At 34.7% G+C, this 26244-nt stretch overlaps 1 protein-coding gene across 1 annotated transcript in view; it reads right to left on the bottom strand.

The window, feature by feature from the left end:
• Nucleotides 1–26244, bottom strand: part of slit1a (slit homolog 1a (Drosophila)) — a 317948-nt gene that overhangs the window by 136130 nt on the left and 155574 nt on the right. Inside the window, 2 exon segments of the mRNA XM_062058155.1 lie at nt 12162–12233; nt 15445–15516. Of these exon segments, the coding sequence (XP_061914139.1) occupies nt 12162–12233; nt 15445–15516 (144 nt within the window).

Genomic DNA, 26244 nt, shown 5'->3' with positions numbered 1-26244 from the left:
TCTGGTCAGGTTTTTAACAGTAAAATTTGACTTTTATTTTACAGTAAAGCCTTGTGAACATGCCATCAATGATTGTACAGTTCAATAGATGGCAACTTAGCATGTAAACAAAAATATAGCTTTTACGGTAAAAAAACAAAACAATTTTACAATAAAATGTACAGTTTTTCTCCACCAAATTACTGTAAATGACAAATGGCACGGTAAATTTCTGGTCAGGTTTTTACAGTACAATTTGACTTTTGTTTTACAGTACAGCCTTGTGAACATGCCATCAATGTTGTCAGGTTAAATAGATGGCCAAAATATAGCTTTTACGGTAGAATCGGAATTTTCACAATAAAATGTACAGTTTTTTTCCCCACCAAATTACTGTAAATGGAAAAACTGTTGTTTTTACGTTAAAATTCTGGTGACTAAACTGACAGTTTACTACTGGTAAATTTCTGGTAAGGTTTTTACAGTAAAATGTGACTTTTTTTTTTTTTTTACATTACAGCCTGATGAACATGCCATCAATGTTGTCAGGTTAAATAGATGGCCAAAATATAGCTTTTACGGTAAAATCGGAATTTTCACAATAAAATGTACAGTTTTTTCCTCCACCAAATTACTGTAAATGGAAAAACTGTTGTTTTTACGTTAAAATTCTGGTGACTAAACTGACAGTTTACTACTGGTAAATTTCTGGTAAGGTTTTTACAGTAAAATGTGACTTTTTTTTTTTTTTTTTTTACATTACAGCCTTATGAACATGCCATCAATGTTGTCAGGTTAAATACATTGCAAAAATATAGCTTTTACGGTAAAACCGGAATTTTACAATAAAATGTACAGTTTTTTCCCCCACCAAATTACTGTAAATGGAAAAACTGTTGTTTTTACGTTAAAATTCCAATGACTAAACTGCGAGTTTATTACCGGTTAAATTTCTGGTCAGGTTTTTACAGTAAAATTTGACTTTTGTTTTACAGTACAGCCTTGTGAACATGCCATCAATGTTGTCAGGTTAAATAGATGGCCAAAATATAGCTTTTACGGTAGAATCGGAATTTTCACAATAAAATGTACAGTTTTTTTCCCCACCAAATTACTGTAAATGGAAAAACTGTTGTTTTTACGTTAAAATTCTGGTGACTAAACTGACAGTTTACTACTGGTAAATTTCTGGTAAGGTTTTTACAGTAAAATGTGACTCTTTTTTTTTTTTTACATTACAGCCTTATGAACATGCCATCAATGTTGTCAGGTTAAATAGATGGCAAAAATATAGCTTTTACAGTAAAACCGGAATTTTACAATAAACTGTACAGTTTTTTTTCCCCACCAAATTACTGTAAATGGAAAAACTGTTGTTTTTACGTTAAAATTCCGGTGACTAAACTGCCAGTTTATTACCGGTTAAATTTCTGGTCAGGTTTTTACAGTAAAATTTGACTTTTGTTTTACAGTACAGCCTTGTGAACATGCCATCAATGTTGTCAGGTTAAATAGATGGCCAAAATATAGCTTTTACGGTAGAATCGGAATTTTCACAATAAAATGTACAGTTTTTTTCCCCACCAAATTACTGTAAATGGAAAAACTGTTGTTTTTACGTTAAAATTCTGGTGACTAAACTGACAGTTTACTACTGGTAAATTTCTGGTAAGGTTTTTACAGTAAAATGTGACTTTTTTTTTTTTTTTTTTTTTACATTACAGCCTTATGAACATGCCATCAATGTTGTCAGGTTAAATAGATGGCAAAAATACAGCTTTTACGGTAAAACCGGAATTTTACAATAAACTGTACAGTTTTTTTCCCCACCAAATTACTGTAAATGGAAAAAAATGTTGTTTTTACGTTAAAATTCCAGTGACTAAACTGCGAGTTTATTACCGGTTAAATTTCTGGTCAGGTTTTTACAGTAAAATTTGACTTTTGTTTTACAGTACAGCCTTGTGAACATGCCATCAATGTTGTCAGGTTAAATAGATGGCCAAAATTAAAGATTAAAGATTAAAGTACCAATGATTGTCACACACACACTAGATGTGGTGAAATTTGTCCTCTGCATTTGTCCCATCCCCTTATAGCTTTTACGGTAAAATCGGAATTTTCCCAATAAAATGTACAGTTTTTTTCCCCACCAAATTACTGTAAATGGAAAAACTGTTGTTTTTACGTTAACATTTCGGTGACTAAACTGCCAGTTTATTACCGGTTAAATTTCTGGTCAGGTTTTTACAGTAAAATTTGACTTTTATTTTACAGTAAAGCCTTGTGAACATGCCATCAATGTTGTCAGGTTAAATAGATGGCCAAAATATAGCTTTTACGGTAAAATCGGAATTTTCACAATAAAATGTACAGTTTTTTTCCCCACCAAATTACTGTAAATGGAAAAACTGTTGTTTTTACGTTAAAATTCTGGTGACTAAACTGACAGTTTACTACTGGTAAATTTCTGGCAAGGTTTTTACAGTAAAATGTGACTTTTTTTTTTTTTTTACATTACAGCCTTATGAACATGCCATCAATGTTGTCAGGTTAAATAGATGGCAAAAATACAGCTTTTACGGTAAAACCGGAATTTTACAATAAAATGTATAGTTTTTTTCCCCACCAAATTACTGTAAATGGAAAAACTGTTGTTTTTACGTTAAAATTCTGGTGACTAAACTGACAGTTTACTACTGGTAAATTTCTGGTAAGGTTTTTACAGTAAAATGTGACTTTTTTTTATTAGTTTTTTTACATTACAGCCTTATGAACATGCCATCAATGTTGTCAGGTTAAATAGATTGCAAAAATATAGCTTTTACAGTAAAACCGGAATTTTACAATAAACTGTACAGTTTTTTTCCCCACCAAATTACTGTAAATGGAAAAACTGTTGTTTTTACGTTAAAATTCCAGTGACTAAACTGACAGTTTATTACCGGTTAAATTTCTGGTCAGGTTTTTACAGTAAAATGTGTCTTTTGTTTTACAGTACAGTCTTGTGAACATGCCATCAATGTTGTCAGGTTAAATAGATGGCCAAAATTAAAGATTAAAGTACCAATGATTGTCACACACACACTAGATGTGGTGAAATTTGTCCTCTGCATTTGTCCCATCCCCTTATAGCTTTTACGGTAAAATCGGAATTTTCCCAATAAAATGTACAGTTTTTTTCCCCACCAAATTACTGTAAATGGAAAAACTGTTGTTTTTACGTTAAAATTCCGGTGACTAAACTGCGAGTTTATTACCGGTTAAATTTCTGGTCAGGTTTTTACAGTAAAATTTGACTTTTGTTTTACAGTACAGCCTTGTGAACATGCCATCAATGTTGTCAGGTTAAATAGATGGCCAAAATTAAAGATTAAAGTACCAATGATTGTCACACACACACTAGATGTGGTGAAATTTGTCCTCTGCATTTGTCCCATCCCCTTATAGCTTTTACGGTAAAATCGGAATTTTCCCAATAAAATGTACAGTTTTTTTCCCCACCAAATTACTGTAAATGGAAAAACTGTTGTTTTTACGTTAAAATTCCGGTGACTAAAATGCCAGTTTATTACCGGTTAAATTTCTGGTCAGGTTTTTAACAGTAAAATTTGACTTTTATTTTACAGTAAAGCCTTGTGAACATGCCATCAATGATTGTACAGTTCAATAGATGGCAACTTAGCATGTAAACAAAAATATAGCTTTTACGGTAAAAAAACAAAACAATTTTACAATAAAATGTACAGTTTTTCTCCACCAAATTACTGTAAATGACAAATGGCACGGTAAATTTCTGGTCAGGTTTTTACAGTACAATTTGACTTTTGTTTTACAGTACAGCCTTGTGAACATGCCATCAATGTTGTCAGGTTAAATAGATGGCCAAAATATAGCTTTTACGGTAGAATCGGAATTTTCACAATAAAATGTACAGTTTTTTTCCCCACCAAATTACTGTAAATGGAAAAACTGTTGTTTTTACGTTAAAATTCTGGTGACTAAACTGACAGTTTACTACTGGTAAATTTCTGGTAAGGTTTTTACAGTAAAATGTGACTTTTTTTTTTTTTTTACATTACAGCCTGATGAACATGCCATCAATGTTGTCAGGTTAAATAGATGGCCAAAATATAGCTTTTACGGTAAAATCGGAATTTTCACAATAAAATGTACAGTTTTTTCCTCCACCAAATTACTGTAAATGGAAAAACTGTTGTTTTTACGTTAAAATTCTGGTGACTAAACTGACAGTTTACTACTGGTAAATTTCTGGTAAGGTTTTTACAGTAAAATGTGACTTTTTTTTTTTTTTTTTTTACATTACAGCCTTATGAACATGCCATCAATGTTGTCAGGTTAAATACATTGCAAAAATATAGCTTTTACGGTAAAACCGGAATTTTACAATAAAATGTACAGTTTTTTTCCCCACCAAATTACTGTAAATGGAAAAACTGTTGTTTTTACGTTAAAATTCCAATGACTAAACTGCGAGTTTATTACCGGTTAAATTTCTGGTCAGGTTTTTACAGTAAAATTTGACTTTTGTTTTACAGTACAGCCTTGTGAACATGCCATCAATGTTGTCAGGTTAAATAGATGGCCAAAATATAGCTTTTACGGTAGAATCGGAATTTTCACAATAAAATGTACAGTTTTTTTCCCCACCAAATTACTGTAAATGGAAAAACTGTTGTTTTTACGTTAAAATTCTGGTGACTAAACTGACAGTTTACTACTGGTAAATTTCTGGTAAGGTTTTTACAGTAAAATGTGACTCTTTTTTTTTTTTTACATTACAGCCTTATGAACATGCCATCAATGTTGTCAGGTTAAATAGATTGCAAAAATATAGCTTTTACAGTAAAACCGGAATTTTACAATAAACTGTACAGTTTTTTTTCCCCACCAAATTACTGTAAATGGAAAAACTGTTGTTTTTACGTTAAAATTCCGGTGACTAAACTGCCAGTTTATTACCGGTTAAATTTCTGGTCAGGTTTTTACAGTAAAATTTGACTTTTGTTTTACAGTACAGCCTTGTGAACATGCCATCAATGTTGTCAGGTTAAATAGATGGCCAAAATATAGCTTTTACGGTAGAATCGGAATTTTCACAATAAAATGTACAGTTTTTTTCCCCACCAAATTACTGTAAATGGAAAAACTGTTGTTTTTACGTTAAAATTCTGGTGACTAAACTGACAGTTTACTACTGGTAAATTTCTGGTAAGGTTTTTACAGTAAAATGTGACTTTTTTTTTTTTTTTTTTTTTACATTACAGCCTTATGAACATGCCATCAATGTTGTCAGGTTAAATAGATGGCAAAAATACAGCTTTTACGGTAAAACCGGAATTTTACAATAAACTGTACAGTTTTTTTCCCCACCAAATTACTGTAAATGGAAAAAAATGTTGTTTTTACGTTAAAATTCCAGTGACTAAACTGCGAGTTTATTACCGGTTAAATTTCTGGTCAGGTTTTTACAGTAAAATTTGACTTTTGTTTTACAGTACAGCCTTGTGAACATGCCATCAATGTTGTCAGGTTAAATAGATGGCCAAAATTAAAGATTAAAGATTAAAGTACCAATGATTGTCACACACACACTAGATGTGGTGAAATTTGTCCTCTGCATTTGTCCCATCCCCTTATAGCTTTTACGGTAAAATCGGAATTTTCCCAATAAAATGTACAGTTTTTTTCCCCACCAAATTACTGTAAATGGAAAAACTGTTGTTTTTACGTTAACATTTCGGTGACTAAACTGCCAGTTTATTACCGGTTAAATTTCTGGTCAGGTTTTTACAGTAAAATTTGACTTTTATTTTACAGTAAAGCCTTGTGAACATGCCATCAATGTTGTCAGGTTAAATAGATGGCCAAAATATAGCTTTTACGGTAAAATCGGAATTTTCACAATAAAATGTACAGTTTTTTTCCCCACCAAATTACTGTAAATGGAAAAACTGTTGTTTTTACGTTAAAATTCTGGTGACTAAACTGACAGTTTACTACTGGTAAATTTCTGGCAAGGTTTTTACAGTAAAATGTGACTTTTTTTTTTTTTTTACATTACAGCCTTATGAACATGCCATCAATGTTGTCAGGTTAAATAGATGGCAAAAATACAGCTTTTACGGTAAAACCGGAATTTTACAATAAAATGTATAGTTTTTTTCCCCACCAAATTACTGTAAATGGAAAAACTGTTGTTTTTACGTTAAAATTCTGGTGACTAAACTGACAGTTTACTACTGGTAAATTTCTGGTAAGGTTTTTACAGTAAAATGTGACTTTTTTTTATTAGTTTTTTTACATTACAGCCTTATGAACATGCCATCAATGTTGTCAGGTTAAATAGATTGCAAAAATATAGCTTTTACAGTAAAACCGGAATTTTACAATAAACTGTACAGTTTTTTTCCCCACCAAATTACTGTAAATGGAAAAACTGTTGTTTTTACGTTAAAATTCCAGTGACTAAACTGACAGTTTATTACCGGTTAAATTTCTGGTCAGGTTTTTACAGTAAAATGTGTCTTTTGTTTTACAGTACAGTCTTGTGAACATGCCATCAATGTTGTCAGGTTAAATAGATGGCCAAAATTAAAGATTAAAGTACCAATGATTGTCACACACACACTAGATGTGGTGAAATTTGTCCTCTGCATTTGTCCCATCCCCTTATAGCTTTTACGGTAAAATCGGAATTTTCCCAATAAAATGTACAGTTTTTTTCCCCACCAAATTACTGTAAATGGAAAAACTGTTGTTTTTACGTTAAAATTCCGGTGACTAAACTGCGAGTTTATTACCGGTTAAATTTCTGGTCAGGTTTTTACAGTAAAATTTGACTTTTGTTTTACAGTACAGCCTTGTGAACATGCCATCAATGTTGTCAGGTTAAATAGATGGCCAAAATTAAAGATTAAAGTACCAATGATTGTCACACACACACTAGATGTGGTGAAATTTGTCCTCTGCATTTGTCCCATCCCCTTATAGCTTTTACGGTAAAATCGGAATTTTCCCAATAAAATGTACAGTTTTTTTCCCCACCAAATTACTGTAAATGGAAAAACTGTTGTTTTTACGTTAAAATTCCGGTGACTAAAATGCCAGTTTATTACCGGTTAAATTTCTGGTCAGGTTTTTAACAGTAAAATTTGACTTTTATTTTACAGTAAAGCCTTGTGAACATGCCATCAATGATTGTACAGTTCAATAGATGGCAACTTAGCATGTAAACAAAAATATAGCTTTTACGGTAAAAAAACAAAACAATTTTACAATAAAATGTACAGTTTTTCTCCACCAAATTACTGTAAATGACAAATGGCACGTAAATTTCTGGTCAGGTTTTTACAGTACAATTTGACTTTTGTTTTACAGTACAGCCTTGTGAACATGCCATCAATGTTGTCAGGTTAAATAGATGGCCAAAATATAGCTTTTACGGTAGAATCGGAATTTTCACAATAAAATGTACAGTTTTTTTCCCCACCAAATTACTGTAAATGGAAAAACTGTTGTTTTTACGTTAAAATTCTGGTGACTAAACTGACAGTTTACTACTGGTAAATTTCTGGTAAGGTTTTTACAGTAAAATGTGACTTTTTTTTTTTTTTTACATTACAGCCTGATGAACATGCCATCAATGTTGTCAGGTTAAATAGATGGCCAAAATATAGCTTTTACGGTAAAATCGGAATTTTCACAATAAAATGTACAGTTTTTTCCTCCACCAAATTACTGTAAATGGAAAAACTGTTGTTTTTACGTTAAAATTCTGGTGACTAAACTGACAGTTTACTACTGGTAAATTTCTGGTAAGGTTTTTACAGTAAAATGTGACTTTTTTTTTTTTTTTTTTTACATTACAGCCTTATGAACATGCCATCAATGTTGTCAGGTTAAATACATTGCAAAAATATAGCTTTTACGGTAAAACCGGAATTTTACAATAAAATGTACAGTTTTTTTCCCCACCAAATTACTGTAAATGGAAAAACTGTTGTTTTTACGTTAAAATTCCAATGACTAAACTGCGAGTTTATTACCGGTTAAATTTCTGGTCAGGTTTTTACAGTAAAATTTGACTTTTGTTTTACAGTACAGCCTTGTGAACATGCCATCAATGTTGTCAGGTTAAATAGATGGCCAAAATATAGCTTTTACGGTAGAATCGGAATTTTCACAATAAAATGTACAGTTTTTTTCCCCACCAAATTACTGTAAATGGAAAAACTGTTGTTTTTACGTTAAAATTCTGGTGACTAAACTGACAGTTTACTACTGGTAAATTTCTGGTAAGGTTTTTACAGTAAAATGTGACTCTTTTTTTTTTTTTACATTACAGCCTTATGAACATGCCATCAATGTTGTCAGGTTAAATAGATTGCAAAAATATAGCTTTTACAGTAAAACCGGAATTTTACAATAAACTGTACAGTTTTTTTTCCCCACCAAATTACTGTAAATGGAAAAACTGTTGTTTTTACGTTAAAATTCCGGTGACTAAACTGCCAGTTTATTACCGGTTAAATTTCTGGTCAGGTTTTTACAGTAAAATTTGACTTTTGTTTTACAGTACAGCCTTGTGAACATGCCATCAATGTTGTCAGGTTAAATAGATGGCCAAAATATAGCTTTTACGGTAGAATCGGAATTTTCACAATAAAATGTACAGTTTTTTTCCCCACCAAATTACTGTAAATGGAAAAACTGTTGTTTTTACGTTAAAATTCTGGTGACTAAACTGACAGTTTACTACTGGTAAATTTCTGGTAAGGTTTTTACAGTAAAATGTGACTTTTTTTTTTTTTTTTTTTTTACATTACAGCCTTATGAACATGCCATCAATGTTGTCAGGTTAAATAGATGGCAAAAATACAGCTTTTACGGTAAAACCGGAATTTTACAATAAACTGTACAGTTTTTTTCCCCACCAAATTACTGTAAATGGAAAAAAATGTTGTTTTTACGTTAAAATTCCAGTGACTAAACTGCGAGTTTATTACCGGTTAAATTTCTGGTCAGGTTTTTACAGTAAAATTTGACTTTTGTTTTACAGTACAGCCTTGTGAACATGCCATCAATGTTGTCAGGTTAAATAGATGGCCAAAATTAAAGATTAAAGATTAAAGTACCAATGATTGTCACACACACACTAGATGTGGTGAAATTTGTCCTCTGCATTTGTCCCATCCCCTTATAGCTTTTACGGTAAAATCGGAATTTTCCCAATAAAATGTACAGTTTTTTTCCCCACCAAATTACTGTAAATGGAAAAACTGTTGTTTTTACGTTAACATTTCGGTGACTAAACTGCCAGTTTATTACCGGTTAAATTTCTGGTCAGGTTTTTACAGTAAAATTTGACTTTTATTTTACAGTAAAGCCTTGTGAACATGCCATCAATGTTGTCAGGTTAAATAGATGGCCAAAATATAGCTTTTACGGTAAAATCGGAATTTTCACAATAAAATGTACAGTTTTTTTCCCCACCAAATTACTGTAAATGGAAAAACTGTTGTTTTTACGTTAAAATTCTGGTGACTAAACTGACAGTTTACTACTGGTAAATTTCTGGCAAGGTTTTTACAGTAAAATGTGACTTTTTTTTTTTTTTTACATTACAGCCTTATGAACATGCCATCAATGTTGTCAGGTTAAATAGATGGCAAAAATACAGCTTTTACGGTAAAACCGGAATTTTACAATAAAATGTACAGTTTTTTTCCCCACCAAATTACTGTAAATGGAAAAACTGTTGTTTTTACGTTAAAATTCCAGTGACTAAACTGCGAGTTTATTACCGGTTAAATTTCTGGTCAGGTTTTTACAGTAAAATTTGACTTTTGTTTTACAGTACAGCCTTGTGAACATGCCATCAATGTTGTCAGGTTAAATAGATGGCCAAAATATAGCTTTTACGGTAGAATCGGAATTTTCACAATAAAATGTACAGTTTTTTTCCCCACCAAATTACTGTAAATGGAAAAACTGTTGTTTTTACGTTACAATTCTGGTGACTAAACTGACAGTTTACTACTGGTAAATTTCTGGTAAGGTTTTTACAGTAAAATGTGACTTTTTTTTTTTTTTTTTTTTACATTACAGCCTTATGAACATGCCATCAATGTTGTCAGGTTAAATAGATTGCAAAAATATAGCTTTTACAGTAAAACCGGAATTTTACAATAAACTGTACAGTTTTTTTCCCCACCAAATTACTGTAAATGGAAAAACTGTTGTTTTTACGTTAAAATTCCGGTGACTAAACTGCCAGTTTATTACCGGATAAATTTCTGGTCAGGTTTTTACAGTAAAATTTGACTTTTGTTTTACAGTACAGCCTTGTGAACATGCCATCAATGTTGTCAGGTTAAATAGATGGCCAAAATAAACCTTTACGGTAAAATCGGAATTTTCACAATAAAATGTACAGTTTTTTTCCCCACCAAATTACTGTAAATGGAAAAACTGTTGTTTTTACGTTAAAATTCTGGTGACTAAACTGACAGTTTACTACTGGTAAATTTCTGGCAAGGTTTTTACAGTAAAATGTGACTTTTTTTTTTTTTTTTTACATTACAGCCTTATGAACATGCCATCAATGTTGTCAGGTTAAATAGATGGCAAAAATACAGCTTTTACGGTAAAACCGGAATTTTACAATAAAATGTATAGTTTTTTTCCCCACCAAATTACTGTAAATGGAAAAACTGTTGTTTTTACGTTAAAATTCTGGTGACTAAACTGACAGTTTACTACTGGTAAATTTCTGGTAAGGTTTTTACAGTAAAATGTGACTTTTTTTTATTAGTTTTTTTACATTACAGCCTTATGAACATGCCATCAATGTTGTCAGGTTAAATAGATTGCAAAAATATAGCTTTTACAGTAAAACCGGAATTTTACAATAAACTGTACAGTTTTTTTCCCCACCAAATTACTGTAAATGGAAAAACTGTTGTTTTTACGTTAAAATTCCAGTGACTAAACTGACAGTTTATTACCGGTTAAATTTCTGGTCAGGTTTTTACAGTAAAATGTGTCTTTTGTTTTACAGTACAGTCTTGTGAACATGCCATCAATGTTGTCAGGTTAAATAGATGGCCAAAATTAAAGATTAAAGTACCAATGATTGTCACACACACACTAGATGTGGTTAAATTTGTCCTCTGCATTTGTCCCATCCCCTTATAGCTTTTACGGTAAAATCGGAATTTTCCCAATAAAATGTACAGTTTTTTTCCCCACCAAATTACTGTAAATGGAAAAACTGTTGTTTTTACGTTAAAATTCCGGTGACTAAACTGCGAGTTTATTACCGGTTAAATTTCTGGTCAGGTTTTTACAGTAAAATTTGACTTTTGTTTTACAGTACAGCCTTGTGAACATGCCATCAATGTTGTCAGGTTAAATAGATGGCCAAAATTAAAGATTAAAGTACCAATGATTGTCACACACACACTAGATGTGGTGAAATTTGTCCTCTGCATTTGTCCCATCCCCTTATAGCTTTTACGGTAAAATCGGAATTTTCCCAATAAAATGTACAGTTTTTTTCCCCACCAAATTACTGTAAATGGAAAAACTGTTGTTTTTACGTTAAAATTTCGGTGACTAAAATGCCAGTTTATTACCGGTTAAATTTCTGGTCAGGTTTTTACAGTAAAATTTGACTTTTATTTTACAGTAAAGCCTTGTGAACATGCCATCAATGATTGTACAGTTCAATAGATGGCAACTTAGCATGTAAACAAAAATATAGCTTTTACGGTAAAAAAACAAAAACAATTTTACAATAAAATGTACAGTTTTTCTCCACCAAATTACTGTAAATGACAAATGGCACGGTACATTTCTGGTCAGGTTTTTACAGTACAATTTGACTTTTGTTTTACAGTACAGCCTTACGAACATGCCATCGATGATTGTGCAGCTTGAAAGAGGTCCGTATAAATGTGTATTCAGTTTTGGTAGCCACCGTTTGGCGGGCCAAATAACATGACACAAAGGGCCAAATTTGTCCCGCGGGCCCCCCTTTGGGCATCCCTGAAGTAGAACAATGAGTTAGTGGACTGTGCTGCAGGACCCTCGGTCTCCAAAGGGATGAGAGGAACAAACTAAGGATGTGTTGGTGACATAGTGTGGGATATACTCACAGCACTTCCAAGCCTCTCAGAGCTCTGAAGGCGCCGTCCTCGATGCAGCCGATGTGGTTTTTATCCAGCTGACTGCAGAGACAAAGAGCTTTGTTATCAAACGTGCTCGTTATCGTTGATACGCTGATGCTAAATCGATACTGTTCATGGTGTATCCCCCCAGAGTGCAAGAAGCAGTTTGTTAGTCTGCATCATCGTTACTTCTGTACGGCCGCCATAACCACTTCATCGCTGCTATGGGGCATCTGTGCGCAGCTGCAGTCCGGGTGCTTGTTAGTCCACTTAATCACAATGACACACTACCCACTCAACACACACACTAATGTGTTACCACAAATGAGGACCATTAATTCCTAAAATGCTCCTGTTTTCTGCGAACAGCAGCTTGTGTTGTGCTGATGGGTGTGTTGTTGTAAACCACTACCACTCCGCTGTAATTGGGGGTGTCGTTTTGTTAGAGGGAAGGCCTTTATTTAGAAACACAAACGTTGAATGTTACCGTCGTCCCTCGCCACTTTGCACTTCGACTATTGCGGTTTCACAACATTTAACAAGTCAAATAAAGCATATTCTACATATATTTGGCTGAAATTAATAGCTAAAACAAGTCTTATCTATGTCTTATATGTATTATCATCTTATGTTCTATTATTATGTTGTTGTTAAGGTTTGTGTTTATTTCAAACGTGCATACATTTACAACATGATACATCACAATTTCCAGTTTCTCTTTTCAACATGTTCGAAAAGGAGTAGGAAGAAGCACAGCTTATTTAATCTCACCCCTTTTTCTTTACATAGCAGTTGCTAACACTTTTGTTCACTTCCTGTTCTCAATGTATTCACAATATACTCCATAAGTAATAACATTAAAAAAAACAAAAAATAAATAGTGAAGTAAGTTGTATTTAATATGGTGAAATAAATAAGATGATCAATAAATGGGGGGTCAGTATAGCTCGGTTGGTAGAGTGCCAGCAACTTGAGGGTTCCAGGTTCGATCTCCGCTTCCGCCATCCTAGTCACTGCCGTTGTGTCCTTGGGCAAGACACTTTACCCACTTGCTCCCAGTGCCACCCACACTGGTTTGAATGTAACTTAGATATTGGGTTTCACTATGTAAAGCGCTTTGAGTCACTAGAGAAAAAGCGCTATATAAATATAATTCACAATTCACAAATTCAGAATGTTCATCATGGTTCTTCTTCTTTGTAAACACTTTGAGATTGAACAGTATCTTGAACTTTCAGCACAAGGAAGCCCAGTTCTAACTTGGATTTGACAAAGTATTCCCACGTCGTGGTCATGTTGTGGTGGCCGGGTGAAGATGCTTGGAGAATTGATGTGTGTAATCTACAGTAGAACACACTCAAGGCTGCTATATTAGGTAAAGCAAGCTTAAAAGTGACTACCGTATTTTTCGGACTATAAGTCGCAGTTTTTTTCATAGTTTGGCCGGGGGTGCGACTTATACTCAGGAGCGACTTATGTGTGAAATTATTAACACAATAAAATATCAAATAATATTATTTAGCTCATTCACGTAAGAGACTAGACGTATAAGATTTCATGGGATTTAGCGATTAGGAGTGACAGATTGTTTGGTAAACGTGTAGCATGTTCTATATGTTATAGTTATTTGAATGACTCTTACCATAATATGTTACGTTAACATACCAGGCACGTTCTCAGTTGGTTATTTATGCGTTTTCAGCCTGTTGTTCACTATTCTTTATTTATTTTAAATTGCCTTTCAAATGTCTATTCTTGGTGTTGGGTTTTATCAAATAAATTTCCCCCAAAAATGCGACTTATACTCCAGTGCGACTTATGTGTTTTTTTCCTTCTTTATTATGCAATTTCGGCCGGTGCGACTTATACTCCGGAGCGACTTATACTCCGAAAAATACGGTAAACTAAACTAACACTTTTGTTAACTTCCTGTTCTCAATTTATTCACAATACACTCCATAAGTAATAACATCAATCCATCCAAATTAAAATAAATAATAGTTAGTGAAGTAAGTTGTGTTTAATATGGTGAAATAAATAAGATGATCAATAAATGTTTATCATGGTTCTTTTTCTTTGTACTTTGTAAACACTTTGAGATTGAACAGTATCTTAAACTTTCAGCACATGGAAGCCCAGTTCTAACTTGGAGGAATTATCCAGGATGTGACAAAGTATTCCCACGTCGTGGTCATGTTGTAGTGGCCGGGTGATGATGCTTGGAGAATTGATGTGTGTAGATTACTGTGAGTACATTATTCTACAGTAGAACACACTCAAGGCTGCTATATTAGGTAAAGCGAGCTTAAAGTGACTATATGGCTCTTATTTCATGTATATAGGGCTTTATTTGTTAAAAAAAAAAAAAGTTTGTTATGCTCTAATTTTGAAAATATTTGATTTGTTAATAATAATTCTACTTTTGAGGTTTTTTTATTTTATTTTACCATGGTCAGGCCTGGAACTTATTGGCCGTGATATATGAGGGATGACTGTAAACAATATTACAGGTATGTTGCTATTTATGTTGGGTGAAGATCCACAAAGTAATACATCAACATGGGCAGCTCTAACAACATCGCGTCAGTCCACTGGATAACTAATCGCTGTTAAATATTAAATATGCATTCAATGACGTATGATAAACTTCAACACTGCAGGAACTTAAAATGCAGCCACACTTTAATTCTGTGTCTCTGTGTGTGCTGAAGTGTTGGTTAGCATCTTAGAGCTTGCAGTTCATCTTTAACGTGTTGACAACAGAACCAACACAATCATATTTAAGTATACAACAATGTACATAAACTGAACCTAGTGTTTAAAACTATTATAATAACAAGGTATTACAGTATAAGTTGTGGAACAAAAAAAGACTGACAAATAATACAGAGCGATCATAGAATTAACACTAATTGCCATTAAAGCCCACATTAGAAGATACGATTAAACTCTTTAATGTCAGTGTAGTGCAGTTCAGGTGATTACTGCAAAATGTACCTAATATAACCCTTTAAAACATTTATGCATTAAAAATAATAATAATTTATTTATTATTATCATATCATTATTCTTCTGGGGCGTTGTGGCCTGGTCGGAGTTCGATTCCCGCTTCCCACCCGACACTTTACCCACCTGCTCCAAGTGTCACCCACACTGGTTTAAATGTAGCTTAAAAATGTAGATAATGAGTTTCATTATGTAAAGCGCTAGAGAAAAAGTGCTATATAAATATAATACACTTCATTTCTAGGGTGAACAGTAAAATACTCACAGATTCTTGATGTCTGTTGCTCCTCTGAAAGATTTTCTTGGGATGGACTGGATGAAGTTCTCGCTCAGATCTCTGTGGAGACAAAAAGTGTTCCTTCTTAGGACACGCAGTATATTTTCCAGTTTCATGTGTTTTTACAAGTTCTATCAATGTAATGTGAAGTGACATGTTCACAATGCAAAACCTCAATAGACCTTCAACAGTCCCTCCAGGAAGTCACAATGTCGCCATTGCACCAATTCGCGCAAATTCAACCAATCTTCGAGGATTATGTGCATCCTCACAACCATTGTTGGGTTAGTTACTGAAAACCAGTAACTTGTTACAATTACTAGTTACTTTATTTCAAAAGTAACTCAGTTACTTACACCAAAAAGTTATGCGTTACTGTGAAAAGTAACTATTTAGTTACTTCTTTTTTCCCCCCTTTTTTTAAGGTTCCCATTAATGCCCTTTTAGCCTCCATTACAGTACTGTTATTGCACTGGAGAATAATACAATCTGTTGCTCAACTTGACATGCATTTGCATCACTGAACTCAGAAAGCAATGTGGTCTACATACAACACACAAACAATGTGGTCTACATACAACACACAAACAATGTGGTCTACATACAACACACAAACAATGTGGTCTACATACAACACACAAACAACGTGGTCTACATACAACACACGAACAATGTGGTCTACATACAACACACAAACAATGTGGTCTACATACAACACACAAACAATGTGGTCTACATACAACACACAAACAATGTGGTCTACATACAACACACAAACAATGTGGTCTACATACAACACACGAACAATGTGGTCTACATACAACACACAAACAATGTGGTCTACATACAACACACAAACAATGTGGTCTACATACAACACACGAACAATGTGGTCTACATACAACACACAAACAACGTGGTCTACATACAACACACAAACAATGTGGTCTACATACAACACACAAACAATGTGGTCTACATACAACACACAAACAATGTGGTCTACATACAACACACAAACAATGTGGTCTACATACAACACACAAACAATGTGGTCTACATACAACACACAAACAATGTGGTCTACATACAACACACAAACAATGTGCTCTACATACAACACACAAACAATGTGGTCTACATACAACACACAAACAATGTGGTCTACATACAACACACAAACAATGTGGTCTACATACAACACACAAACAATGTGGTCTACATACAACACACAAACAATGTGCTCTACATACAACACACAAACAATGTGCTCTACATACAACACACAAACAATGTGGTCTACATACAACACACGAACAATGTGGTCTACATACAACACACAAACAATGTGGTCTACATACAACACACAAACAATGTGGTCTACATACAACACACAAACAATGTGCTCTACATACAACACACAAACAATGTGGTCTACATACAACACACAAACAATGTGGTCTACATACAACACACGAACAATGTGGTCTACATACAACACACAAACAATGTGGTCTACATACAACACACAAACAATGTGGTCTACATACAACACACAAACAATGTGCTCTACATACAACACACAAACAATGTGGTCTACATACAACACACAAACAATGTGGTCTACATACAACACACAAACAATGTGGTCTACATACAACACACGAACAATGTGGTCTACATACAACACACAAACAATGTGGTCTACATACAACACACAAACAATGTGGTCTACATACAACACACGAACAATGTGGTCTACATACAACACACAAACAATGTGGTCTACATACAACACACAAACAATGTGCTCTACATACAACACACAAACAATGTGCTCTACATACAACACACAAACAATGTGGTCTACATACAACACACAAACAATGTGGTCTACATACAACACACAAAGACAAAGATATGTTTCAAAGGGCCAATTCATTTCAGGCCAGAAAAAATTGACAAAACTATTTTAAATAGCTGCAACATAACGGCACTTTAACTTTAACTCTAAGTACATAGGATCTTTGATCCAAGACACAACTTACATTTAACTAAAATGTTATTTTCTTTGTGCTCGACAAAAGAAAAGTATTGAGAATGTCTCCATGTTAAAAAACTCGACTTCTGGCTTCGCCATGATGTCTTGTTAGTTGTTATGAGAGTAGCGTATGTGTGTGTGGCCCTTTAAGATATGACAGCATGAGAGGTGAGTGACGTCAGTGAGTGAGTGGGCGAGAGAGGTGAGGGAGCGGCGACAGTGAGTGCGTGTAGGTGCTCTAGCTTGGTGGATGGCTGCGTCCAATAAAGTCACAAAGTTGCAACAAACCGCCGGGCTCGTCATTCACCCTCAGCTGTAAAGACCCTCTTCCGGGTAAAGTGAAGGTTGTTAGACCCGAAGTACGGCTCTGGAGGAACGTCTTCCCTGCGGGGAGGCGTGCTTTCTGTGTGTGGGGGAAAGCACGCCTCTTCTTTTCCACCAGAGCGCTCCAATAAAACACACTCAGATCTTCAGTTTCTAGCCGATACTACATACAAATAACGTAAAATAACGCAGTAACGCATCATGCAGTAACGGTAACTGAGTTACTGTATATAAAAAAATAACACGTTAGATTACTAGTTACCGCCGAAACTAACGGCGTTACAGTAACGCGTTAGTCCCAACACTGCTCACAACTTTGTCCAATGCTCGCAACTTCTCCTGCGCATTTTTGGCCAATCAAGGTTATTTTCGCCAATCAAATTTGTCAATAAGTGGCGCTCAAACCCGCATGTCCACTGTCTAATCAAAACGTCATTTACTTGTATAGACAAAGCAGGAACAACAACATGTAACAATATATCAAGTCTTTATTGCTCAAATTGCACAATTGTCGTCCTCACGCGTACTTTACACCTAACTTCTAGTCCAAGTCTACAGTGCTAAGCCTTCTGGGTAATATACTATATAAACATTTAGCAACACACCGGCATCCTTACTCCCTAGGTTTCATGTTTTTATTTGTATTTATATATCATATTTATATTTCATACATATATTTATACTTCACACACACACATATATACATATACTGTACATATGTGAGTGTACGCATATATACAGTACAGGCCAAAAGTTTGGACATACCTTCTCATTCAATGCGTTGTCTTTATTTTCATGACTATTTACATTGTAGATTGTCACTGAAGGCATCAAAACTATGAATGAACACATGTGGAGTTATGTACTTAATACAAAAAGGTGAAATAACTGAAAACATGTTCTGTATTCTAGTTTCTTCAAAATAGCCACCCTTTGCTCTGATTACTTTTTCGCACACTCTTGGCATTCTCTCGATGAGCTTCAAGAGGTAGTCACCTGAAATGGTTTTCACTTCACAGGTGTGCTTGAAGCTCATATAAGCTAAAATATAAATATGATATATAAATACAAATAAAAACATGAAACCTAGGGAGTAAGGATACCGGTGTGTTGCTAAATGTTCATATAGTATATTACCCAGAAGGCTTAGCACTGTAGATGTGGACTGGAAGTTAGGTGTAAAGTATGCGTGAGGACGACAATTGTGCTTTTGGCCTGTACTGTATGTATATATATATATATATATATATATATATATATATATATATATATATATATATATATATGTATCTGTATATATGTATATTTTATAAGTATATACATACACACAAATATATATACATATATAGATACATATACTGTATATACATACATACATACATATATATATATATATATATATATATATATATATATATATATATATATATATACATACATTTGTACATATATACAGTACATACATACATTTATACATACTTACACTACCGTTCAAAAGTTTGGGGTCACATTGAAATGTCCTTATTTTTGAAGGAAAAGCACTGTACTTTTCAATGAAGATAACTTTAAACTAGTCTTAACTTTAAAGAAATACACTCTATACATTGCTAATGTGGTAAATGACTATTCTAGCTGCAAATGTCTGGTTTTTGGGGCAATATCTACATAGGTGTATAGAGGCCCATTTCCAGCAACTATCACTCCAGTGTTCTAATGGTACAATGTGTTTGCTCATTGGCTCAGAAGGCTAATTGATGATTAGAAAACCCTTGTGCAATCATGTTCACACATCTGAAAACAGTTCAGCTCGTTACAGAAGCTACAAAACTGACCTTCCTTTGAGCAGATTGAGTTTCTGGAGCATCACATTTGTGGGGTCAATTAAACGCTCAAAACGGCCAGAAAAAGAGAACTTTCATCTGAAACTCGACAGTCTATTCTTGTTCTTAGAAATGAAGGCTATTCCACAAAATTGTTTGGGTGACCCCAAACTTTTGAACGGTAGTGTACATATATGAGTGTACTTGTTTAAAGTTAAGACTAGTTTAAAGTTATCTTCATTGAAAAATAAGGACATTTTAATGTGACCCCAAACTTTCGAACGGTAGTGTATATATACAGTATATATATATACATATATATATATATATATGAACATTATTTTACCTTTATTTATCCAAGTAAGACAATCAAGAACAGATTCTCATTTGCAATGGTGCCTGAGCCAAGAGGCAACATTTACATGTCAGAGATGATAAGCTCTCATTGTCTCTTTATTACCAACAAAAAATACTTCTATGGAGCGCTCTCAACAGTTCACAAACACTCTAAATGTCTTGGAACATAATGAAATGTTTAAGATGGATAAACACTTTTCAAGCGTGAAATAAACACAGAGATTGTCTGCAAATTGCGGACGACAGAGACAGACAAAAAGGAAGTCTTTGTCTTCTTATATTTAATTACTACTATTATTTGTTATAATTAATTAAAACAGTACAGTAATTTGAGAATGTGATTGTACTGTCATCTCCTGTCTATTTGTATGTCTGTGTGGTACAAAATGAGTAAAACATCAATGCGGTATTTGTTTTCCAAAATCTGTTGAAATCCTGTGCTTTTGGAGATTACGGTTTCAAGGACCACTTAAGACATTGACAACAAATTCATAAAACCACAAGTTCATTCAATGTTATTGAAAAACTTTGTGAAAAAGCTGCCACAAATTCCGGCATTGAAGTCAACCAACACAAAAGAAGCCCGCAAAAATCCCGTAGGGACTGCTTCGACACCATTTTACCGTGCTTTCGTTCATTTCCACGCTTTGCTCTCGTGTCACTGTGAGTTTTCTGCGCACAAAAGTTCCAATGAAGGGTTGTCACTGAGCCCGCTTCGTTAGGGAAGACGCCGCATAAAAGGACACGATGGCCCAGTATTGGGATGCGTGTGTGTGTGCAGCGTGTAATGTTGGACGCAAATGAGGCGGGTGTGTGTGCAAATCAAGAGCGTAAGGGGATGGAAAGCGAGTGAAACACAAGTAGCCATAGTCTTAATTAACGCGGTCCTTTGTCTGCAGCTTAAATGGTTTGCTAACCTCTTTCAGAAAGGCTCCGCGCCTCACACACACACACACACACACACACACACACACACACACACATGCAAACCGCAAAACTGTAGGGCCGAGTTTTGACAAACATACTAATGCATGCACACACATACACACATGCAGGGCTCCCACAGCGTGGACAGAAGTAAACAGAATCCTTTAAAAAGATGCTGGAACGCGACCGCAATCTATAAATCTAGACGACACGAGCGCGACCACATGAGACTGTTTGCAGCATGCAACCACGTGATGCTGGGCGTGCACATTTGTAGAAACGAGTGAGTGCATGAAGAGCATGTATAGCAGGTAGGGCTGGGCGATATATCCAGTTTGTAAGATATATCCATATATTTGCAAACAAGATATGAATTAAGAAAATATCGATATAATTTATTTCACGTTAAAATGACCAAACACCGCATATTTGTTGTGTTCCTTGTTCTCCCCCCTCCATGGGCTACTAAACCCCTCCCCTTCCTCCTTCCAACATGTGCTTGCACATATAAGAACATCCATGATTGGTTGGTTGTTTACTATGATGCGTCACGATTGGTTGAGATTAAGGCTAAATAGGGCGGGTCATGGAACCAGGAAGGGAAATCCCAACAGACATCCCAAATGACGACGAGAGAGTCGGAGAAGAGAAGAGGGAATATTCAAGCGGGCGATTTATATATTGAAAAAACTAGCGGAAGATGGCAGAGGGATGACGCACTAGCTGTTCAAAGTCGGGACCCGAGGTGGACCACTCATCTGTGCATCAGTTGATGACGTCTTTGCGCTGCTGACTTGTCTCCACTCAAGATGATCTCCTGCTTGCCCCACTATGGACTGGACTCATGCTCGTGATAAATAGTTTGTCTGCGTTAGCGCTTATAATAACAATATCGCAAATACTTGGTTAACATTCAAGGTTTCTCATTGTATCCCATTGGGTTGAGTTTTTTCTTGCCCTGATGTGGGATCTGAGCCGAGGATGTCGTTGTGGCTTGTGCAGCCCTTTGAGACACTCATGATTTAGGGCTATATAAATAAACTTTGATTGATTGATTGATTGATTCTCTTCCTTAGATTTTTATTTTACCGATGTAGACGACATCCTGGAAACCCACAACGCGTCTGGATAAAACATTCATTTGAGTTGTTTACCATATAAGCCCAAATCAAAACTGTTCTCCAGTTGCCGAGAAATGCTGCCAAAAATGTACGCCGAAGTGAGGAAGACCATAGCCGCACAATTAAGTCAAGTCACGTACTTGGCGCTGACCAGAACCGTACGCGTGTGACAGTCATTTCATTTCATTTCATTCATGTTTATTTCGAATATGTAGACAAAACAAAAACAACAAATTTTGAAAAAAAAACAACAAAAAAGCCATTCAAGAATGAATAACAAAAACAATAATAATAATAATAATAGTAATAATAAAAAGCAAAAGAAACAAGAAATGAAAATAAACATTAATGTAAACATATCCGAAAAGGAGTGAGAAGAAGTAAAAACGTATGTACTCCCACCCCTCTTATTACTTACTGTACGTTTAATAATAATAATAATAATAGTATATAAAAATGTTATGTCATTTAAATACATATACATATATAAGTATGTACATATACATATATATATATCTACAACACACATTTAACAAGTAACTATGAATGTGACACAACAGCGTGTATACATAGTATACATATACATACACATACAAACCTACTGACTCTTAGTGCAGTTCACTATATCCTGTGAACAATATATTTTTGTACATTCTGTTAAAAACATTGATGCTTGGACTTTGCTTATGTACTTCGCTCAGATTGTTCCACAACTTGACACCTGTGATGGAAATGCGAAAACTTTTCATGGTGGAATTTCTCATCTGTCCATTACATCGTCGACTGGGAATTGAAAAGTGCCTGCCTGCAAATTTATTTTTTATCTGAGCTTGATACATTTTGTATTATTTGCTCAGTTATGTTATTTATTTTAGGTAGAAAGAATATTTTTCAATTGTATTAATGTTATGTAATTCTGTGCTACTTAAACAGTTTATTTTCTGTGCTGTCAATACCCATCTTGACTAACTGGGTTAATAAAAGTGCCACTGACTGTTTACAGTACAGTTGTCATTCACTTCAATTTCACTGAATGGCGCTCACAAATGAATATCTTTATATGTATACTTTCACCGGAAAATGCATTGAGATATATATATCGAATATCGAGTTTAAGTAAAAACATATCGAGATATACTTTTTCATCCATATCGCCCAGCCCAAATATATATATAACTTCTAAACATATAAATATACATATATACTGTACATATTTATACACGCACATCTATGTATATATACCTTCACACACACCATCTCATTTCAATGTGTTTTCTTTATTTTCATGACTATTTACATTGTAGATTGTCACTGAAGCCATCAAAACTATGACACCTGTGAAGTGAAAACCACTCCAGGTGACTACCTCTTGAAGCTCATCGAGAGAATGCCAAGAGTGTGCAAAGCGGTAATCAGAGCAAAGGGTGGCTATTTTGAAGAAACTAGAATATAAAACATGTTTTCAGTTATGTCACCTTTCTTTGTTAAGTACATAGACTGCTTCATCCCAAGTGCAGGACTAATAGACTAAAAAACTCCTTTGTCCCACACGCCATTAGACTGTACAACTCCTCTCTGGGAGGGAGGGGGGGGGGGGGGGGTACTAGAATGACGGGGGATGCAAAACAATAACAGTGTAATACATTTTCATAACATGGTCACTAATGCCTAGTTTCTCTTGTTATATTCTTATTTTACTGTTGTATTTGTATTCTCATTGATGCTTTTTGTTTTTATTCTATTGTAATATTTTTCTATTTTGTTTCCATTTATACCCCCATTATTTACTTTTTTAAATTCGATCTCAATTCTGTACACTGCTGCTGGAATTTTAATTTTCCTGAGGGAACTCTCCTGAAGGAATCAATAAAGTACTATCTATCTATCTATCTATCTATCTATCTATCTAACTCCGCATGTGTTCATTCATAGTTTTGATGCCTTCAGTGACAATCTACAATGTAAATAGTCATGAAAATAAAGAAAACGCATTGAATGAGGAGAAGGTGTGTCCAAACTTTTGGCCTGTACTGTATATATGATGTGTAAATTATGTTTAAGTGCTCATATTATGACATTGATTAAAGTATCTTTTATCATTGTGTTTATGGGATTCCTTTCAAACCAGGCCTCTAATTGACTTTTGAATGTAGCAAAGCTGGAGGATTCTCTTACAGCGGTAGGTCGACTGTTCCACAGTAAGCATCCCTTGTGAGGAAAACCTATTTTTTTCTCACAGGCACCTCACAGTCGCCCCTGGTTATGGCCCTCGTGATACGAGATGTGAATGATGCACTTGTTCTGTATTTAATGAGGTGGGGGCGGAGCTAATCCATGTGGACATTTATACATCACACAGGTCTTTTTAGATTTAAAAAATGATCATAGCTCAGTAGATTGTATTTGGAAAGAATATTACAATGATAGTAAGTAAAAGTTTTTTTGGGTCCAAAAATGTCAAAGCTTTTTTGCAAAGTGGTTCTATAGGTCTCAGATTACAGTATTTTCCAGACCATAGGGCGCACCGGATTATAAGGCGCACTGCCGATGAATGGTCTATTTGCGATCTTTTTTCATATATAAGGCGCACCGGATTATAGGGCGCATTAAAGGAGTCATATTATTATAATTTTTTTCTAAATGTAAAACACTTCCTTGTGGTCTACATAACATGTAATGGTGGTTCTTTGGTCAAAATGTCGCATGGATTTTTTTTATACAGATCATCTTCAAGCCGCTTTCTGATGCGTCGTTTTGTGGGCGGTCTTATTTACGTGGCTCACCTTCGACAGCGTCTTCTCCCCGTCGTCTTTGTTGTAGCGGTGTAGCGTGCAAGGACGGGAGTGGAAGAAGTGTCAAAAGGTGGCGCTAACTGTTTTAATGACATTCAGACTTTACTTCAATCAATAACGGAGCAGCATCTCCTCATCCGCCGGAAATGTGTCCCGTGAAAAACCGTCCGACCGGAACTCTCTCATAACTAAAATTCCTCGGGTGAATAATGTAAACTCACTACACCGGTATGTTTTAGCGCTTTCATGGCGAGATTACTGACAGATATGAGTAAGAACTTTATACTAATTTATATTATAAATGGCAACATCAGAGGATGAATGTCCCATAACAAGAAGATAGAGAAAAAGAAGAATCTTATCGACTACATCGTCACACGGACTACAAAGGCGGACGCGTGCAATCTTTCACGATTTATGCAGATCCCAAATATAGATCAGCAGGTACCAGAAGGTAAGAAAAGTTGCTTTTGCATAACATTGCAAAACAAAACGCCAGATAATATGTCTTACCTTATACACACACCATAATAATACTCATATATTGAAGCACAGTACAATCCATCAAGCGGTGCGGCTTCATAGCTTACCAAAGTCGTACTAAAACATTTCGATAGATTTTTGAGCGCCGTGTGTAATGTTCTATATTTTCAATGGAACATATGAAATGTTGGTGTTGTTTACTTGAGTCATATTGCAGTCTACAAGTATCTCTTATGATTGGCTGCCATCTACTGGTCACACTTATCATTTCACCATGTACCAAAAAAAACTGTAGACACCTTAATATTTATTACTTCCTATACTGTATATACTGTGCATACTGTATATACTGTTATACTATTTGATATTGCACTGGTACTGTATGTGACTACTGTACTTTTACTTGTACTGATACCTCTACCATAACTACTGGGACTTATTGTGCAACTTATTGTCTTGTAATTAATGTACATCAGAGCTATTCAAATTGTTGTATTTTTTGTATTTACTGTATTAGATTCAGCAACTAGTGTTTGGATCCCACTGTACGCAATATCTGAAGAGCATGGAAAAAAGCATTTCCCTGTGGCGTACTCTGCATGTGACGAATAAAACCCTTGAACCCCCTTGAATTGCTTCGAGGTCAGTAAGCAAAAGCGGAATTATTCCGTACATTAGGTGCACCGGGTTATAAGGCGCACTGTCGAGTTTTCAGGGGAAAAAAGGATTTTAAGTGCTGTTGTTGTACTATGTTCTTTATCACATTGTTAACTTTCACACGTCCATTAAAGATATGATTCATGAGTGATGGCTCAGGTGTGATTCACTACAATAGTCTAACACAGGGGTCGGCAACCCAAAATGTTGAAAGAGCCATATTGGAGCAAAAATACAAAAACAAATCTGTCTGGAGCCGCAACAAA

This window comes from Entelurus aequoreus, linkage group LG09 (assembly GCF_033978785.1).
Source record: "Entelurus aequoreus isolate RoL-2023_Sb linkage group LG09, RoL_Eaeq_v1.1, whole genome shotgun sequence".
NCBI lineage: Eukaryota > Metazoa > Chordata > Actinopteri > Syngnathiformes > Syngnathidae > Entelurus > Entelurus aequoreus.
This window is presented reverse-complemented; position numbering and strand designations above follow the sequence as displayed.